Source organism: Oryctolagus cuniculus, chromosome 1 (genome assembly GCF_964237555.1).
Source record: "Oryctolagus cuniculus chromosome 1, mOryCun1.1, whole genome shotgun sequence".
In the NCBI taxonomy this organism is placed as follows: Eukaryota; Metazoa; Chordata; class Mammalia; order Lagomorpha; family Leporidae; genus Oryctolagus; species Oryctolagus cuniculus.
The window spans coordinates 232,775,576-232,795,944 of NC_091432.1; the positions used below are offsets into that span (position 1 = coordinate 232,775,576).

At 61.0% G+C, this 20,369-nt stretch overlaps 1 protein-coding gene across 15 annotated transcripts in view; it reads right to left on the reverse strand.

Annotated features, from left to right (window-relative positions):
• FNBP1 (formin binding protein 1) overlaps positions 1-20,369 on the reverse strand; it is a 122,200-nt gene that overhangs the window by 64,441 nt on the left and 37,390 nt on the right. For all 15 annotated transcript variants that reach the window (XM_070058004.1, XM_070057991.1, XM_070057982.1 and 12 more), the window contains exon 2: positions 12,611-12,726. In XM_070058004.1, the coding sequence (XP_069914105.1) occupies positions 12,611-12,726 (116 nt within the window). The remainder of the gene's footprint in view (positions 1-12,610; positions 12,727-20,369) is intronic.

Genomic DNA, 20,369 nt, shown 5'->3' on the forward strand with positions numbered 1-20,369 from the left:
GCGACCCGTCCCCGGCCACCCACTCGGGCAGAGCCACAGGGACAGCGACCCGTCCCCGGCCACCCACTCGGGCAGAGCCACAGGGACAGGGACCCGTCCCCGGCCACCCACTCGGGCAGAGCGACAGGGACAGGGACCCGTCCCCGGCCACCCACTCGGGCAGAGCGACAGGGACAGGGACCCGTCCCCGGCCACCCACTCGGGCAGAGCCACAGGGACAGGGACCCGTCCCCGGCCACCTACTCGGGCAGAGCCACAGGGACAGGGACCCGTCCCCGGCCACCCACTCGGGCAGAGCCACAGGGACAGGGACCCGTCCCCGGCCACCCACTCGGGCAGAGCCACAGGGACAGGGACCCGTCCCTGGCCACCCACGCGGGCAGAGCCACAGGGACAGGGACCCGTCCCCGGCCACCCACTCAGGCAGAGCGACAGGGACAGGGACAGGGACCCGTCCCTGGCCACCCACGCGGGCAGAGCCACAGGGACAGGGACCCATCCCCGGCCACCCACTCGGGCAGAGCCACAGGGACAGGGACCCGTCCCTGGCCACCCACTCGGGCAGAGCCACAGGGACAGGGACCCGTCCCCGGCCACCCACTCGGGCAGAGCCACAGGGACAGGGACTGGCCCTGGCCACTCACTCAGGCAGAGCGACAGGGACAGGGACAGGGACCAGTCCCCGGCTGGAAGCCGGCACCACCCACTGATCACAGAAAGAGAAATAACTGATTCAGACAGAGGGGAAGACAGGCAGGAAGCCCAGGAATCTGGTTAGGATCAGGGGCTCAGCAGGTGCACCTCCACTTCCCAGACTGAGTGCCTGTGGCAGGCCCTGCAAACCTAGGGTCCCCCAGGACTAGGACAGCTCTCTGCCCAGTGGAGACCCCCAGGACAGAGCCCTGAGCACCAGAGCCAGTTTCAAAGCCAGCTCCAAACCCCACCCCCCGACCTCAGCTTTCAGCAGCCTGCGTGGAACACACAGCCCCCAAGCCCCCCACCCCCCAGCACCAGGTGAGGAGGGAGGGAGGCCGGGCAGGGAGCAGGCACCTGAGTGCCCAGAGAACAGGTGCTGAAATGACGGGACACTGAGTCGGTCTGGGCCTGGGCCCATCATGTGCTTTATGACCGTCGTTACTCATGGTTTAGATGATGCAGCGTCAGCACTCTGCCCAGATCATCCACCCGGGCAAGGACCAGGATGCCGCCCCAGGCACCGGGAGTCAGACATAAACCTTCCCCAAGCTGCCCAGGTTACAGAGGAGCAGGATGGAAAGATGTCAGGTCACACAGAAGGAAGGGAAGGAGCAGAGAGAATGACGGAAAAAGCTGACCTGTGAGAACGTCACAGGGAAAAATAAGTGCACCATGTCGGGCCAGGGCTGTGGCGTGTGGGGTAAACACTGCCTACAGCGCCGGCATCCCACGTGAGCACCGGCATCCCATGTGAGCGCCGGCATCCCACGTGAGTGCCTGTTCGAGTCCTGGCAGCTCCACTTCCAATCCAGCTCCCTGCTAACAGCCTGGGAAAACAATGGAAGACGGCCCAAGTGCTTGGGCCCCTGTACCCACGTGGGAGACCCGGGAAAAGCTCCAGGCTCCTGGCTTTGGATTGGCTCAGCTCCAGCTCTTGTGGCCATTTGGGGAGTGACCCAGTAGGTAGAAGCTTGCTTGCTCGCTCTCTCTCTCTCTGCCTGTAACTTTCAAATAAATAAATCTTTTAACAAAAAATGCAAATATCAAAACCTTCCAGGGGCCAGCGCTGGGGCACAGCGGGAAAAGCTGCCCCCTGCAGTGCCAGCAACCGATATGGGCAATGGTTCGAGTCCTGGCTGCTCCACTTCTGATCCAGCTCCCGGCTAATGGCCTGGGGAAGCAGCAGAAGATGGCCCAAGTGTTTGGGCCCCTGAACCCACGTGGGAGACCAGGATGGAGCTCCTGGCTTCAGCCTGGCCCAGCTCTGTCCATTGCAGCCATCTGGGGAGTGAACAAGTGGATGGAAGGCCTCTTTGTCTCTTCCTCTCTCTCTGTAACTCTACCTCTCAAATAAATAAATAAACCTTTAAAAACCATTCCAGAAAATTTTCCACTGCAGACAAACTCAATAATAACACAAGCAAGGCTCCCAAGAGCACAGGGCGAGGGCACAGAATGGGAAGAGAAGGGAGAGGCACAGCCAAGTCAAGGAAATGAACTCAGGACGCAACACTGAGGCGGAGAACAAATAAATAACCAGGCTGAGTAGCTCATTCATTAAAGGAAAACAGCAGCAATGACCCAGCATGAAAACAAAGACCACAATCAGCGGAGGCGGGGGGGGGGGGGGGGGGGGACGGGACATAAAGGACAGGAGACGTGAGGTGGGCCTGTACGGCCGCGTCTGAGTGCACAGACGTGAGGTGGGCCTGTACGGCCGTGTCTGAGTGTACAGACGTGAGGTGGGCCTGTACGGCCGTGTCTGAGTGTACAGACGTGAGGTGGGCCTGTACGGCCGTGTCTGAGAGCACAGACGTGAGGTGGGCCTGTACGGCCGTGTCTGAGTGTACAGACGTGAGGTGGGCCTGTACGGCCGTGTCTGAGTGTACAGACGTGAGGTGGGCCTGTACGGCCGTGTCTGAGTGTACAGACGTGAGGTGGGCCTGTACGGCCGTGTCTGAGAGCACAGACGTGAGGTGGGCCTGTACGGCCGTGTCTGAGTGTACAGACGTGAGGTGGGCCTGAACGGCCGTGTCTGAATGTACAGACGTGAGGTGGGCCTGTACGGCCGTGTCTGAGTGTACAGACGTGAGGTGGGCCTGTACGGCCGTGTCTGAGAGCACAGACGTGAGGTGGGCCTGTACGGCCGTGTCTGAGAGCACAGACGTGAGGTGGGCCTGTACGGCCGTGTCTGAGTGTACAGACGTGAGGTGGGCCTGTACGGCCGTGTCTGAGAGCACAGATGTGAGGTGGGCCTGTACAGCCGTGTCTGAGTGTACAGACGTGAGGTGGGCCTGTACGGCCGTGTCTGAATGTACAGACGTGAGGTGGGCCTGTACGGCCGTGTCTCAGTGTACAGACGTGAGGTGGGCCTGAACGGCCGTGTCTGAATGTACAGACGTGAGGTGGGCCTGTACGGCCGTGTCTCAGTGTACAGACGTGAGGTGGGCCTGCACGGCCGCGTCTGAGTGCACAGACGTGAGGTGGGCCTGCACGGCCGCGTCTGAGTGCACAGACGTGAGGTGGGCCTGTACGGCCGTGTCTGAGTGTACAGACGTGAGGTGGGCCTGTACGGCCGTGTCTGAGTGTACAGACGTGAGGTGGGCCTGTACGGCCGTGTCTCAGTGTACAGACGTGAGGTGGGCCTGTACGGCCGCGTCTGAGTGTAGAGACGTGAGGTGGGCCTGTACGGCCGTGTCTGAGTGTACAGACGTGAGGTGGGCCTGCGCGGCCGTGTCTGAGTGTACAGACGTGAGGTGGGCCTGTACGGCCGCGTCTGAGTGTACAGACGTGAGGTGGGCCTGTACGGCCGTGTCTGAGTGTAGAGATGTGAGGTGGGCCTGCACGGCCGTGTCTGAGTGTACAGACGTGAGGTGGGCCTGTACGGCCGTGTCTGAGTGTAGAGACGTGAGGTGGGCCTGTACGGCCGTGTCTGAGTGTACAGACGTGAGGTGGGCCTGTGCGGCCGTGTCTGAGTGTAGAGATGTGAGGTGGGCCTGCACGGCCGTGTCTGAGTGTAGAGATGTGAGGTGGGCCTGCACGGCCGTGTCTGAGTGTAGAGATGTGAGGTGGACCTGTACGGCCGTGTCTGAATGTACAGACGTGAGGTGGGCCTGTACAGCCGTGTCTGAGTGCACAGCCGAGCAGTAGAGGAGACATGGCAGGGGCGGGGCGTGAGTCCGATGGTTAGGACGCCTGTGGAACACCTGCACTGTATAGCACGCCTGCCTCCTGCTCTTGCCCCCGCGCCTGCCGACGCTCGCCCGGGGAGGTGGCGGTGACGGCTCGAGTGCCGGCTCCCTGCCGCCTGCGTGCAAGGCCTGGGCTGAGTTTCCAGCTGCAGCTTTCAGTCCTGGCCCAGCTACAGCTGGGAAGTGAGTGGGTGGACAGGAGGCACTCGCTCTCGCCCTCTATATCCCTCAAAAAGAAATGCGGCTCTGTGAACACCTGACAACAGTTCTCCCTAAGCAAAGCACAAACTCTAGTTCTAAACAGGTCATAGGACAATGGTGAGAGGGCCCACCAGCGAGGCCCGGCCCCGAGAAGCCATCACGCTGTGGGCGGCACAGAGGTTCCGCACGTCTGTCCTCAGAAGCCACAAAGACGCCGTCGAAGACAAAAAAAAAATCTGCTGGTCCCAGAGCCTAGGGTGGCGCCGTGTGAGAGGAAATCATCCTGATACAGGGCACGTGGTTCCAGGGCAGGGGTCATCCAGAAGGCCCCGGCCAGGGAGAGGCCGGGCGAGGAAGGGCGTGGAGGCGGGACCCGCCCGGAGAGGCAGAGGTGAGGTGAGGCAGGCGAACGCGGGGCTCGGGTCACAGAAGCAACCCACCCCGCTCGAGGCACCAGCAAAGGTGTTGATGTCCCCTCCAGGTGTCCACCCACGGAGCTCGGTCAGGACTGCGACACAGAAGTGACCGCGTCCTGTAAGGGCTTCATAATTGCTGGGTAAGTCTCCCGAGTTTAATGAAGTTCAGGATTCCTGCAGCTCATCCTAATGTCTTCAACACACTGAATACTTTGCACAGAGGCCAGCGCTGTGGCTTAGTGAGCTGGGCTCTCACCTCAGGGCTGGCACCCTGTTCTGGTCCCGGCTGCTCCTCTTGCAGTCCAGCTCTCTGCTGTGGCCCGGGAGGGCAGTGGAAGATGGCCCGAGTGCTTGGGCCCTGCACCCCATGGGAGACCTGGAAGGAGCTCCTGGCTCCTGGCTTTGGCTCAGCCCAGCTCTGGCCGTTGTGGCCATCTGGGGAGTGAACCATCAGATGAAAGACCTCTTTGTCTCTCCCTCTCTCTGTCTGTAACTCTGCTTCTAAATAAATAAATAATTAAATAAAGTATTTTTAGAAAAAGCCCTCTGTGTACACAGGACATGAGATACACGATGTATTTGAGGAAATGGCTTCTACCTCGACGCTGCATGGGCGCTCGGCACACAGGGTAAGATGCCGGCCGAGACGCGAGTACACGGGTCCCGGCTCCAGCGCCAGACTCCAGCTTCCTGCTGACGCAGACCCTGGGAGGCAGTGGTGGTGGCCGCAGGCACTGAATTCCTGCCGGGCACACGGGAGAGTGGATGCAGTTCCTCCAGCCGCTGCAGGCATGTGAGGAATGAACCAGAGATGCTGGCTCGCTCGCGCTCTCTCTGCAAGTAAGAATTTTTACCAAGTGAGTAAATCCAATGAGCTCCTAGGACAGTACGGATGGCTCCAAGGACAAGGAACCCCCGATGGACCAATGTTTATGCATCAAATTGGCGTTGGGGACACAGGCCACGGGGAGAGTGAGTTAGGCAGGCTCCTTGGAGCTGGGCTGACACCGACCCGGCAGTGCCGGCGGGGTCGGAAGGCCTGCACTGAGGAACCGGACCTCCTGACAGGCCCTGCCCGCGGGCCGCGGTCTACCTCGTCTTGATCCTAGCTTTGCTCCTGTTGCAAACAAACAACTGGAAGCAATCAGGATTCCATCAGGGAGAGGGGAGGCTGTGAAGCTGTAAAAGCCGCCGCTGCTGGGAGGCAAGGAAGAAAACACACGCTCATTTGCCTGCGTAAGACCTCGGGTCACCGGACACCGGAAGCCTGGCTGTCCCGGGCTGGGGGGCGGGGAGATGTGCATTGCCTGCAGGGCTTCGCCGTATGAACCCACTGTGCAGCCAGGACAAATATCTGCTTTTTATCAAATGAACACTGCTAAAGGCAATCAGCAATGGATTCTCCTATACAGGTCCACATGCATGGCTGTGGCCATTTTATTTACAAAACCAAGCAGCCCACGGATTTCGCCCCAGGGTCACTTTGCCAAGCCCTGACCCCCAGAGGCCCAAGTCCCATTTATCATTCCTGCATCTGGAAGAAGCCACATTTTCTCTCCTCTACTGCAGGGGAGGGAGGTGCTTAAAGACAGGAGTCTTTCCCCCAGAAAGACACTGACTCAACGTCACCCTTCTCTCTCTCTGCCTCCCAAATGAATAAACAAAGATTAAAAACAAGGGGTAGGCAGTGTGGCCTGGCAGGTCAATCTGCCACTTGGGATACCCGCACCCCGTATCAGAGCTGGGGCTCACTGAGAGTCCCAGCAGCTCTGTTTCCAATCCGGCTTTCGCTAGTGCACCTGGGAAGGCAGTGGGTGACAGCTGAAGCACCTGGGTCCCCGTACTCCTGTGGGAGACCCGGAGGGCGTTTCCAGCTCTCAGCTTCAGCCTGGCTCGGCTCTGGCTGTTGAGGGCATTTGTGGAGTGAACCAGGGAATGAGAGGTATCTCCCTCCCTCTCTGCCTTTCAAATAAACAAACAAATCCATCTTTTAAAAACAAGAGGTAGTCAGAGGTTAAGGCTCTGATTAAGGCTGAGGCACCTGCGGGGCTAGGCGTTGTGGGCAGTGGATCAAGCCGCTGGCATCTGCCATCGGAGTGGCTTTTGATCAAGATTCCTGGGAGGCAGCAGATGATGGCGCAAGCGCTCGGGGGCCCTGTCACTCAGGAGAGCTGGCTGGAGTTCCTGGCTCCTGGCGTGGGCCTGGTGCAGCTGTGGCTGTTGTTGGCATCTGGGGAGTGAACTGCAGGACAGAAGATCTCTTTCTCTCTCTCCCTCTCTCTCTCTCCCCCTCTGACTTTCAAGTAGATGAAAAAAATAAACCTAAAAAAAAAAAAAAAAAAAAAAGGCCCTGCAGAACTGCCTGGCTCCCTTGCTCTCTCCGGCTCCAGGGTTCAAGTCCCGCGCCGCTCCAGTGCCAGCTTCCCGCCCATGCACACCGTGGGAGGGGGCAGCCGACGGTCCGAGCCGCTGGGCCCCTGCACCCACATGCTTGACCTGGACTGAGGTCCTGCTCCTGCTTCAGCCTGGCCCAGCCTGGCCATGGTGGGCACCTGGGGACTGAGCGAGGTGGGAGTGCTGTCTGCTTCCTGCAAAGGGTGCGCGCACTCCCTGAAGCGTCAGTGAGCTGACTCAGCAATTCCACACGCTCCGCGTGTTAAACACGATCAGGTCACACACTGCACACGTGCCGTTTCTGTCCATTAAAAACAAGAAGTGACGGAAACTGGAGACTGCCAGAGTTTTCAGGGATGCGAGGAAGCTGCGAGGCGCAGCAGGGGAGGGGCACGGAGCAGGGGCCTGAAGGGGGAGGGGCTGCCACACGGGAGCTGCGGGAGGCCCTGGGGACGCAGCACGCCTGACCTGCACAGGAGGCAGGGACCTGTGCACGGCTCCAGCAGAGACCAGGGCGCAGGGAGCCGGGTCCGTGGGTTTTCCGGACACTCACTGGGGTGCGGGGTCCGTGCAGGATGCAGGCAGCCGCTGCTCAGTTTCGAACAGACGGAAGCTGTGACCCTGCGGCTGTGCAGAAAACTCGCAGACGATGGGGACCAGGACAGAACAAGGGACGCCAACGGCGACTCGCGGTCGGTGGTAGCGCTGGGAGTGACAGGAAGGAGTCGGCTCCAGGACAAATCTGGACAGTGGAGTAGCCAAGGTTCCAACGGCGTAGACAAGGGGGTGATCAGGAGGGTGAGAGAGAGCGCGCGCACAGGGAGCCAAGGGCGGCTGCAGGCTCTGTGACGCCAGCCAGGGCGGCTGCGGCGGTAGAGGTGCAGGTGTTTGGGTCGGGGGCGTGGGGAGTCTGGTCTTGGGCCACACCTCAGATGGGGAGGGACAGCTGAGCTCCGGGAGAAGGTACGGAAGAAGGGTGCTGGGGGAGGAGCCAGCCAGGAGGGACCCTAATGGGGCTTCAACGACCAAGGCTGGGCCAGGCCAAAGCCAAGAGCTTCATCCAGGTCTCCCACGTGGGTGCCGGGGTCCAAGCACTTGGGCCCTCCTCTTCTGTTTTCCCACGTGCATTAGGAGCTAGATCAGAAGTGGAGCAGAGGGCAGTGCTGTGACATAGTGGGTGGGACCCCTGCCTGCAGCGCCATCCCATATGGGTGCCAGTTCGAGCCCCGGCTGCTCCACTTTCAATCCAGCTCTCTGCTAATGCACCCGGGAAAGCAGAGGAAGATGGCCCAAGTCCTTGGGCCCCTGCACCCATGTGGGAGACCTGGAGGAAGCTCCTGGCTCCGTATTGACCTAGCTCTGGCTGTTGCAGCCATCTGGGGAGTGGGCCACCAGATGGCAGACCTCTCTCTCTGCCTCTCTGTAACTCTGCCTTTCAAATAATAAATGAATGAATCCTTAAAAAAAAAGTGGAGCAGCGGAGACTTGAACTGGCACCAACATGGGAGGCTGGATTCGCAGGCGGTAGCTCTACCTGCTACGCCACAGTGTCGGCCCCAGATGTATTCTTTACTTTTCTTTTTAAATTTATTTATTCGAAAGGTGGAGTTCCAGAGAGAGGGAAAGACAGAGAGAGAGGGAGAGAGGGAGGGAGAGAGAGAGACAGAGATTTTCCATCCCCTGGGTCACTCCCCAAATGGCTGCAACCGTCAGGGCTGGGCCAGGCTGGAGCCGTGAGAAAGGAGCCAGGAGCTTTGTCCTGGTCCCCCATGCTGGTGCAGGGGCCCAGGGACATGGGCCATCCTCCACTGCCCTCCTGGGCCACAGCAGGGAGCGGGATCAGAAGCGGAGCAGCTGGGACTTGACCCGGCGCCCATATGGGATGCTGGTGTTGTAGGCGGCGGCTTTACTCACTGCGCCATAACGCCGGCCCCAGCAAACGCTGACATCAAAGTCACGGGGGAAGGGGCTTCCCCAGAGAGTGGGGCCACGGCAGCTGGGCTGCGAATGAAGCTGAGGAACGGGAGCCTCACAGGGCAGGGGCCGGGGGAGGGCTGCTGGGCACGGGGCCGGGGGAGGGCTGCTGGACACGGGGCTGGGGGAGGGCTGCTGGACACGGGGCCGGGGGAGGGCTGCTGGACACGGGGCTGGGGGAGGAGAGCTGCTGGACACGGGGCTGGGGGAGGGCTGCTGGACACGGGGCTGGGGGAGGGCTGCCGGACACGGGGCCGGGGGAGGGCTGCTGGACACGGGGCTGGGGGAGGAGAGCTGCTGGACACGGGGCTGGGGGAGGGCTGCTGGACACGGGGCTGGGGGAGGGCTGCCGGACACGGGGCCGGGGGAGGGCTGCTGGACACGGGGCCGGGGGAGGGCTGCTGGACATGGGGCCGGGGGAGGGCTGCTGGACACGGGGCTGGGGGAGGAGAGCTGCTGGACACGGGGCTGGGGGAGGGCTGCTGGACACGGGGCTGGGGGAGGGCTGCCGGACACGGGGCCGGGGGAGGGCTGCTGGACACGGGGCCGGGGGAGGGCTGCTGGACATGGGGCCGGGGGAGGGCTGCTGGACACGGGGCTGGGGGAGGGCTGCCGGACACGGGGCCAGGGGGAGGAGAGCTGCTGGACATGGGGCTGGGGGAGGGCTGCTGGACACAGGGCTGGGGGAGAAATGCCGGACACGGGGCTGGGGGAGGGCTGCTGGACACGGGGCTGGGGGAGAAATGCCGGACACGGGGCTGGGGGGAGGGCTGCTGGACACGGGGCTGGGGGGAGGGCTGCTGGACACGGGGCTGGGGGAGGAGAGCTGCTGGACACGGGGCCGGGGGGGAGGGCTGCTGGACACGGGGCTGGGGGAGGAGAGCTGCTGGACACGGGGCTGGGGGAGGGCTGCTGGACACGGGGCTGGGGGAGGGCTGCTGGACACGGGGCTGGGGGAGAAATGCCGGACACGGGGCTGGGGGAGAAATGCCGGACACGGGGCTAGGGGGAGGGCTGCTGGACACGGGGCTGGGGGAGGGCTGCTGGACACGGGGCTGGGGGAGGAGAGCTGCTGGACATGGGGCTGGGGGAGGGCTGCTGGACACAGGGCTGGGGGAGAAATGCCGGACACGGGGCTGGGGGGAGGGCTGCTGGACACGGGGCTGGGGGGAGGGCTGCTGGACACGGGGCTGGGGGAGGAGAGCTGCTGGACACGGGGCCGGGGGGGAGGGCTGCTGGACACGGGGCTGGGGGAGGAGAGCTGCTGGACACGGGGCTGGGGGAGGGCTGCTGGACACGGGGCTGGGGGAGGGCTGCTGGACACGGGGCTGGGGGAGAAATGCCGGACACGGGGCTGGGGGAGAAATGCCGGACACGGGGCTAGGGGGAGGGCTGCTGGACACGGGGCTGGGGGAGGGCTGCTGGACACGGGGCTGGGGGAGGAGAGCTGCTGGACACGGGGCCGGGGGAGGGCTGCTGGACACGGGGCTGGGGGAGGGCTGCTGGACACGGGGCCGGGGGAGGAGAGCTGCCGGACACGGGGCTGGGGGAGGAGAGCTGCTGGACACGGGGCTGGGGGAGAACTGCCGGACACGGGGCCAGGGGGAGCTGCTGGACACGGGGCCGGGGGAGGGCTGCTGGACACGGGGCCGGGGGAGGGCTGGGGGAGGAGAACTGCCGGACACGGGGCTGGGGGAGGAGAACTGCCGGACACGGGGCCAGGGGGAGCTGCTGGACACGGGGCCGGGGGAGGGCTGCTGGACACGGGGCCGGGGGAGGGCTGCTGGACACGGGGCTGGGGGAGGGCTGCTGGACACAGGGCTGGAGGAGGAGAACTGCCAGACACGGGGCTGGGGGAGGGATGCTGGACACGGGGCTGGGGGAGGAGAACTGCTGGACACGGGGCTGGGGGAGGAGAGCTGCCGGACACGGGGCTGGGGGAGGAGAGCTGCTGGACATGGGGCTGGGGGAGGGCTGCTGGACACAGGGCTGGAGGAGGAGAACTGCCAGACACGGGGCTGGGGGAGGGCTGCCGGACACGGGGCTGGGGGAGGAGAACTGCTGGACACGGGGAACAGGAGAGAGCTGCTGGACACGGGGCTGGGGAGGGCTGCTGGACATGGGGCTGGGGGGGAGCTGCTGGACACGGGGCCGGGGGAGGGCTGCTGGACATGGGGCCGGGGGGGAGCTGCCGGACACAGGGCTGGGGGGAGCTGCTGGACACGGGGCTGGGGAGGGCTGCTGGACATGGGGCTGGGGGGGAGCTGCCGGACACAGGGCCGGGGGAGTGCTGCTGGACACGGGGCTGGGGGAGCTGCCGGGCTTCCTCATCTGCAAGCTTCTCCCATGACCCAAGTCCTCGGGGCTGGGCGGGGCGGCGGCCAGGTGCACTGGCCTTGCCAGCGCAGCGACGCAGACCCCTGGAAGAGCTGACTTCTCCACGTCTCCCCGGGCTCCGGAAGCAGAACTGACGCTGGAGCGAGGCAGCAGGGGGAGGCAGGAGTGAGGGATTCGTTTGTCTGTGCTGACACAAGGGAAGCCACCACGACCAAAACAAATCCAGCCCCAAGGGGAGGGGGAGGGCCGCCGCAAGTCCTCCTTTCGCCCGCGGGGATGTGACCTATTTCCACTCGACGACAGCACTGTATGACTCAGCGTGGACTGGGGCAGAGCACACCCGCTCTGGGTTCTGACAGCCTCCGGGTGAGGCGGCTGAGCGCACCTGACGCCGGGGATACAACGTTTCCACCAGGGCCAGGCTTCGCTCTCAGCTACTCAGCCGGCGCTGCCGAGGGAACCGCATCAGCAACCTGCTAAGAGCCAGGTTCCTTCCACACAGACCTCGCCTCTCACAGAGGCTCGGCGATCAACACCAAGTGCTTCCACTCCGCACAGCACGCACCGGCCGAGTCGACCACGCGATGAGAACGCCTTCAAGATTTCCCATGCCACGTCTGGGTCTATCAATCATTTTAAATATCTTTACACACACGCGCACACAATCCTTGGATAATTCCATCACAAAAGAGTGAGGGTGGCCCCAAGGACCTCTAAATACAGCTCCGCGGACCTCTCACACGCTGCTCGGGGGACTGTGCATTAGCGCAAGCACCTGGGGAAGCGGCTCCAGCCCGGCTCCCGGAGCCACGCAGAGGTGCAGCCCGAGACCCCGCGATCCACGCCTCGGAGCGCACGGAGCCATGTGTTTAGACAGGCCCGAATGCTTCCCGAAGCGCTATCCCTTCTATTCCAAGTCACCCAGGGACAACAGGACGGCCGAGCCTAGGGTCACTGGCAACCAAAATGCCAGGAAGACTAAAGCAATTCACCACCACCTGCTACAACGAGAAGGAGGAACCAAAGGTGCCCAAAACATCAGCTGCAAGCCCCACGCGGGGGTGACTCAGAGGGCCCCCGAGGCCGGTCACCGTGGGTCAGGTGGCTGTGCCCGAGTGCACCTGGGCACCTGGGGTCTGCACACGGCCCTGCTCCAAGACTCGGCAGAGAAAACCGAGCCCTCTCCCCACCAACAAAGACAGAAGCAAGACACGAACAGAGCCGAAAGCAACGGCTTGGTCTGCGTTTTAACTCCTCCATGGAACTGAACTTCCTGCATTAAACACAATCACGGCTGTTGAGACGGCGCTTCGGAAAAAGGGCAGGATCCAGGGCGGTGCCGGGGGCTCGGCTGGGAGAATCACCCGCTCCGCAGCCGAGCTCCTCCCCACACCCACTCACCTGAGCTGCTTTGCATAGCTGAGCTCGATCTCCGTCCTCTCCTTCACGAATTTGATGTATTTCTCGAGAACGTCGATTCCCCACTGCGTGTGCTTCTCTAGGTTGTCAAACTGATCCTGTTTCAAAAAGCAAACACAGAGGGGTTCACGGTCTCTCTCTGGGACGAGCACAGCGCCGGCGGACAGCACTCAACAAGCAGCGTGGCTGTGTCCCACGAGAGCTCAGTGCCAGGGGTTGAAGGGTTCCAAATCAACCGGACCACGTTCAGTTTGGAAACTGCTGGAGTGCTGACCTCTGACCCGTGCATGCGTGTCTCCCAGTCCTCTGAGAAACATGGGTTTTGGATGTAACTAACGTCCCAGTGCGGAGGGAGATGCCTTTCCCAGATGTCAACAGGTGAAACACACGCACGTGCACATCGAGCTCACACACGTGGACACGAGCTCTCACACATGGACACATGTGCTCACACACGTGGACGCATGAGCTCACACACGAGCTCACACGTGGACACGAGCTCACACACGTGCACACATGAGCTCACACACGTGCACACATGAGCTCACACATGTGGACACGTGCTCACACACGTGGACACGAGCTCACACACGTGCACATGAGCTCGGCCACACTCTCAGTGCCTCCTTGCCAATGCGCCTGGGAAAGCAGAGGAGGCTGGCCCAGTGCTCGGGCCCTGCACTCCGGATGGAGCTCCCGGCTCCCGGCTGTGGCCTGGCTCCGCCCTGGCCGCTGCGGCATTTGGGGAGTAAACCAGCAGCTAGAAGCTCTCTCTCCCCTTCTGCCTTTCAAATAAGTAAAATAAATCTTAAAAAATAATCTTGGGGCCGGCGCTGTGGTGTAGCGGGTAAAGTCACTGCCTGCGGCGCCGGCATCCCATATGGGCACCAGTTCGAGTCCCGGCTGCTCCACTTCTGACCCAGCTCTCTGCTGTGGCCTGGGAAAGCAGTAGAAGATGGCCCAGGTCCTTGGGCCCTGCACACACACGGGAGACCCGGAAGCTCCTGGCTTCAGATGGGCCCAGCTCCAGCCACCGCGGCCTTTTGGCGAGTTAACCAGTGCATGGGAGACTCCTCTCTCTCTCTGCCTCTCTGTAACTCTGCATTTCAAATACATACATAAATCTTTTTTTTTAATCCTGCTTTCTCCACGTGAATGAAGTAGCTCAGGAGGACGGTGCTCAGACACACGTGAGGCTCGCACAGAGAGCCAGGAAGTGCCTGCCGCGGGGGAGCCGACGGGAACAGCAATGCAGCCCGGCCGCCACCCCGAGAACCAGGGCCGCGGGGTCCTGCCCAGAAAGGAAGCACGGCGGCAGCCAGAGGAGCACGGAGCGCAGATCCACAGGGAGAGCTCCAAGGGGGCCGAGGGGGAGGCTGGCCACCTCCGGGGAGGCCCCAGGACAGGGCTGGCGGCGACTTCTCCCAGGCCGAGTCATTTGCCTACGGGATGCAGACAGAACCTTTGCCTAAGTTCACAAACCAGTCTCGGGGCGCATGCAAAGCGGGACAGTGCCACGTCAAACGTGACCACGCAAGGCGGCCAGTGGTCCCCTCCCACGGCTGGCAGCGCGCTGCGAGCTCAGCGCCACGCTTCAGCCTGGTGTCTGCAAAGATCCACCACGCCGGCCGCCTGCTTCCTTTTTTAAAAAACCACTTTATTGGGGGGTGACTGACATAAGAAAGCTGTACATATTTAAAGTCCACACCCCGGTGAGTTTGCAGTACACACCCGTGAAACCACCACCACCGTCTACCCCAGAAACACACCCTCCACGTCCCAGAGTTCCCCGTCCTTTTATTTACGTGTTATTTGTGGGAAGATCTACCCTTGGGGCCGGCGTCCCCTGTGAGCGCAGGTGCAGATCCCGGCTGCTCCACTTCCAATCCCATCTCCTGCTAATGCACCTGGGAAAGCAGTGGAAGATGGCCCAAGGGCTGGGATCCCTGCACCCACGTGGGAGACCCAGAAGAAGCTCCTGGCTCCTGGCTTCAGCCTGGCTCAGCTCTGGCCGCTGCAGCCATTTGGGAATGAACCAGCAGATGGAAGACCTCTCCCACTCCGCCTTTCAAATAAAAATAAAAGAAATCCATGTTCAAAAGAAGAGGAAGATCCACGCTTTCCAGGAACTTTCTAAGGACACACATAGTGTCAGGAACTGCAGGCCCTGCGGCTGGCTGTGGCTGTAATTTGGCCGTGGTGCTGTTAGTCCATTTCCCACTTGTCGAAGGCGTAAATTTCCCACAGACTCGTGCATTGCGCTTGGGTGAGAGGAGACACAGGCACGCGGCACACAAATTTGAGAGGCTCCCTCCTCACCCCCAGCCTCACGACCCTGGCCAGCCCCGAACAATCCCAGGAGGTAAGGCCTTACTTCACCAAGATGACTCGAGAGGGGCCGGCTCGGTGGCACAGAGGGTTAAATAAATAAATACACTTGTCAAATAAATAAATCTTTTTATTTAAAAGTGCTTCTTTGGGCCCGGCATTGTGGAGCAGTGGGTTAAGCCGCTGCCTGCAGCGCTGGCATCCCATATGGGCGGCAGTTGGAGTCCTGGCTGCTCCACTTCCAATCCAGCTCCCTGCTAATGGCCTGGGGATGCAGTGGAAGATGGCCCAAGCACTTGGGCCCCTGCACCAGCATGGGAGACCCGGAGGAGGCCCCTGGCTTCAGCGTGCTGGGCCCTCTGGCGAGTGAACCAGCACAGGGAAGAGGCCTCTCCCTATCTCTGTAGCTCTGCGTTTCAAAAAAAAAAAAGAGAGAGAGAGAGAGAGAGAGAGCTTTTGATACTAAAATAAAAATAAAACAAGCACACCAACAAAATCCATCTGCACTCACGCTGAGTCCACCTTAGCCACCACTGGGCACAAGCCAACAATATGCTTTCCGTGGAGTGATCCGCACCAGGCCACGCTGCAAGCTGCAGCACAGCTCTCACTAAAAGCGCAGGCGCCGCCGATAAGCCGGAGGCAATAAAAGCCCCTCCTGGGGCAGCCACACCAGCGCCCTGTGAGGGAGAGGGCGGCCTCGGTACGTGCCCGGCAAAGGCTTCCGTGCAGCCGCCACACCCTGTGTCCTATCACAGGACCCGCAGCAGCGAGGAGAAATTCAAAACAGATGAGAAACTCATCAACCCACTTACATTCTTGACGAAAATGTGGAAAACTTAATGGGAAGAAATTCCAAACCTTCTGAAGGCTCCTTTGTGGGCAAATATTCTAAACGGTCCTTTCACAAAACAGCCTTTGCTACTTCAAGGAGGGAGCCCTGGTCAAAAGCGCGCCCCCTCCTGCTCCAGGCCCCCAGGGAGCAATGGTCCTCAAGACCCCTGGGGTCTCTGAAGAGCCTGGAGGACCGCACAGGGCTCGGGGTCCAGAGTTGCATCTGCTCACATGGACTCGATCAGGAGGTAAAACCCCCGCTTCTGACATTCATTAATGTCTTTAAGAGGACAGCGCTGGGGCCAGCCTTGTGGTCCAGTGGGTTCAGCCTCTGCTTGCGACGCCATTATCCCATATCAGAATGTGGTTCGAGCCCCGGCTGCTCCACTTCCCATCCAGCTCCCTGCTAAAGCACCTGGGAAGGCAGTGGACGACGGCTTAAGTGCTCGGGCCCCTGCCCACCCATGTGGGAGACCCTGGTGGAGCTCCTGGCTCTGGTTTTGGCCTGCCCCAGCCGCGGCCATTGTGGCCATTTGGGAAGTGAACCAGCAAGGATCAGCAGAGAAGATCTCTTCCTCTTTTGCTCTGTCACTCTGCTTTTCAGATAAATAATATAAACCAGAAATGAGCAAATGAATAAATAAAAAGACAATAGGATAGCCATCGTTTGTTGATGTAAATGGCTTTTTAAAAAAATTTTAGAACTGTACTTTCCAAAACAAAACAAAAAAATTCTTGGGAAGAGTGGCACTGTTTTACATTTTTGCAAATCTCTTAAATGTCTGGCTTAATGGAAGACAGCTGGGTTCTCACGGAGGCTTCTGCAACCAATCCCCTGCCGTTCCTCACTTGGGTTAAACCACATGAAAAAATGCAGCGTCACACAGATACGGCTGGACGACACACGAGTGGTCCAGCGCTCTTCCCAGGTCCCATGCTGCTTCCCGTGGACGGCACACCAGAACCGGACACACAGTTGCTTCTCAGAGGCCGATTGCAATGGCCATCTGCTGCTGCTCTCCCAGGCCCACTCGCAGGGAGCTGGACCGGAAGTGGGCGGCCAGGGGGCCGGCGTCCCCTGTGAGTGCCAGTTCGAGTCCCGGCTGAGGAATACAGGCACCACGCACCAGCGGGGTCTGGAGCCCGGGCCCTGACTCGTGCCATGGGGCCGCTGTCCTGCCCACCCACACCCTCGAAGGCGGCTCTGTCTCCGGGGAACCTCCAGGGGCTGGGGGACCACACGCTCAGAATCCCTGCTGTAGACACAGACTCTCAAGCTTCTGAAAGCCGTGCGCTTCCAAGGAGTCAGAAAGTCGGGCGAGAAACAGCCTGGGGGACACAGCACACAGCCTGAGCGCACCCTGCACACCCACGCTCTCAGCGCCGCACCTGCTCGCTCCTTCCTCTCCCTGGGTGCTTTTAGGAGTCTCCCCAAGCCCCTCTCCTGACCTCACACTGCTGCTTGGGCTGGGTCAGGGGCGTTCAGCTACGAGGTGTTCAGCCAAAAAAGCTGCAAAGACCCCCGAGGAGGGGGCAGCTGGGTCCAGGGCGGGCAGCGTCCTGCGGTGCAAGGAGGCCCAGGTCCACATGGTGCCACAAAGAAATCCCTTTATACGCTGGAGACTGAACCCGGCAAGGCCGAGCCCATGACCCTGGCCCGGCTCAGCACACCGTCGCAGCGCGCTCACAGAATCAGGAAGTTCCCACGGCCTTGAGTGTCATGCTGCTTCCCGGGGACTCTGGGAAGTCTGCTACAATCACACCCCCTGCCCCAAATCACGCACGGGGCCTGCACGCCGTCCACTCTGCCGTGAGGAGACTTCCACAAGGACGTCTGTGCCAGCTTCTAACTCAGGGCTTCCTGGAACGGGAAAGTGTGCTGAACTGACAGTGATTCCAAATCCCCCGCACAGGCCCATCTGGAGACCGAGTGGCTGAAGGGACCTCTGTGTGAGTGGCAGACTCGGTCCTGAGGCCTCGCCCCGCCCTGCCCGCCCCGCGGGTCCCTCCCTGTGAAGGGGTTACGCCCTCTGACCCTGGAGCCAGTGCCGTGATGCTGCACAGACGTGGAGGTGAGCACGCTCAGATTTTTTAATATTAATATATATATATATATAGAGAGAGAGAGAGAGCGCGCGCGCGATACAGAGACCTTCCATCTGCTGTTCACTCCTCAGATGGCTACACTGGCTGCAGCTGGGCCACTCTGAAGCCAGGAATTCTACCGGGTCTCCCACACGGGTGCAGGGGCCCAAGGACTTGGGCCATCGTCTACTGCTTTCCCAGGCCACAGCAGAGAGCTGGGTCAGAAGTGGAGCAGCCGGGACTCGAACCGGCACCCATATGAGATGCCGGCATCCCAGCTGTCAGCCCCAGCACTGGCTGTCGAGAGGTCTGACACCAGCAGATGGAAAAGATCTGGTCCTCTCTACCCTTCAAATACAATGAAACAAAATTGTGAAATGTTGAAATGCCTAGTGCAGCAAGAACCGCGATGTGAGTGCCGCCGCAGGGCAGGGCTGGGGAGCCCAGCGACGTAACAGACTTAGGAGGGAGAGCACACCCAAGGAAAGGCACTCGGGGTTAACTCAGCATCTCTCCACGGCGCAACCCTGCACCCTGCCACCACCGCGGGCACAGGCGGGGGCTCACCTGCTGCCAGCAACCGTAGTCTGAGTCTGTTGTGAAAACAGAAACACTAGGGAGTCAGTCCCCGGCCGGGCGGAGGCCACGAGAAGGGAACCAGCACGGCACATGCAGGGTTAGAAAGGCAAAGCAGACAGAGAAGCTCTGCCGTGGACGAGGCGGTGACACAGGGCCGTGGGCAGATGCCGAGGATGAAAAACCGCACTTTTGTTTTTATGACAATAATGACATTGTGCAAAAGGGCAGCAGGGAGGCCGAGGCTGGGGGGGGGGCATAGAGGGGCAGCCGCCGGGCGGGGAGTGCAGGGCTGCGTCCCGGTGCGGAGAAAGCTCCGGCGGCTGCCGAGCGAGCGGGGCGGGGCGGCGCTCTGCCGTGCCTTCCTGTGAGAACCGGAGGGCAGCTGCTGCCTGTGTCACTGCTCTCTCTACACCGTGGCCACTTTCGGTTCCTCTCTCTGCTCCTCTGGCTTCAGTAAAAGCATCAGAGGCAGACACGTGGAGCTGCCTCCCGACCCAGGTGAGAGAGATCCCACGGCACACAGCGGGAGGCAGCGGACGATGGCCCAGCGTCTGGGCCCCTGCACCCACGGCGGAGACCTGGATGGAGCCCCTGGCTCCTGGCCCAGCCTGGCCCAGCCCTGGCTGCTGTGGCCAACTGGAGAATGAACCAGCAGATGGAAGCTCTCTCTCTCTGTGTCATTCTCGCTCACTCGCTCTCTCTCTTTCCTTCCCTTCATGTATCTCTGTGCCTTCAAATAAATAAATGACTTCAAGTGTATTTTAAAAAGATGCCCAACAATGGCCTGTGCTGCGGCTCACTAGGCTAATCCTCCGCCTGCGGCGCCGGCACCCGGATTCTGTCCCGGTTGCCCCTCTTCCAGGCCAGCTCTCTGCTGTGGCCCAGGAGTGCAGTGGAGGATGGCCCAAGTGCTTGGGCCCTGCACCCACATGGGAGACCAGGAGGAAGCACCTGGCTCCTGGCTTTGGATTGGTGCAGTGCACCGGCTGTAACAGCCATTTGGGGGGTGAACCAATGGAAGGAAGACCTTTCTCTCTGTCTCTCCCTCTGCCTGTTGTCTCAGCCTCTCAAAAAGATAAAACAAACAAACAAACAAAAACAACTTCACTAAAAAAAAAAAATCTGTCTCAAGGCTGGCACTGTGGTACAGTGCATTAAGCCACTGCCTGCAGTGCCCGCATCCCATACGGGTGCCAATTCAAGTCCCGGCTGCTCCACTTCTGATCCAGCTCCCGCTAATGCACTTGGGAAAGCAGGAGAAGATGGCCAAGTGCTGGGCCCCTGCACCCACGTGGGAGACCTGGAGGAAGCTCCTGGCTCCTGGCTTCAGATGTTGCAATCATCTGGGGAGTGAACCAGCAGATGGACGATCTCTCTCTCTCCCTCTGTCACTATGGCTCATAAATAAATAAATCTTTTTTATATTTAAAATCGGTCTCAGAACTCACCCCTTACTAACCTGTAGCCGTGGGAGTTGAGCGGACTCTAAGGAAAGCCCCACGGCAGAGTGTCCTGCACGGGGCAGACAATGCTCCGCCTCCCAGCAAGGGAAACAGGACGGGCTTGGCCGGGGTGACCGGGAGACGCTCGTCCTTCCAGCGTCTGGCTTCCACCCGGAAATGGAATCTACTTGTTCATTTCCTGGCTGCCATGCAGACGCCGGACAACAGAGGCGTGCCCTGGGAGCCGGTCCCTCCTGACCCTGCTCGGCCAGCCGCACACAGGTCCCGCCAGCTGCTGTCCCCTGCCTGAAGCCTCTTAAACCCCCCACACCACCCTCTGCCAGGGAGCCCATCTCTCCTCCAGGAAACAAGTTCAAGGCCAACCCAGGAAGAGGAAGACACGCGCCCTGAACCCCAGGAGGAACCGTACGGCAGCAGAAGAGCCCAGGGCACCAGTGCAGCTCGTCATGGGA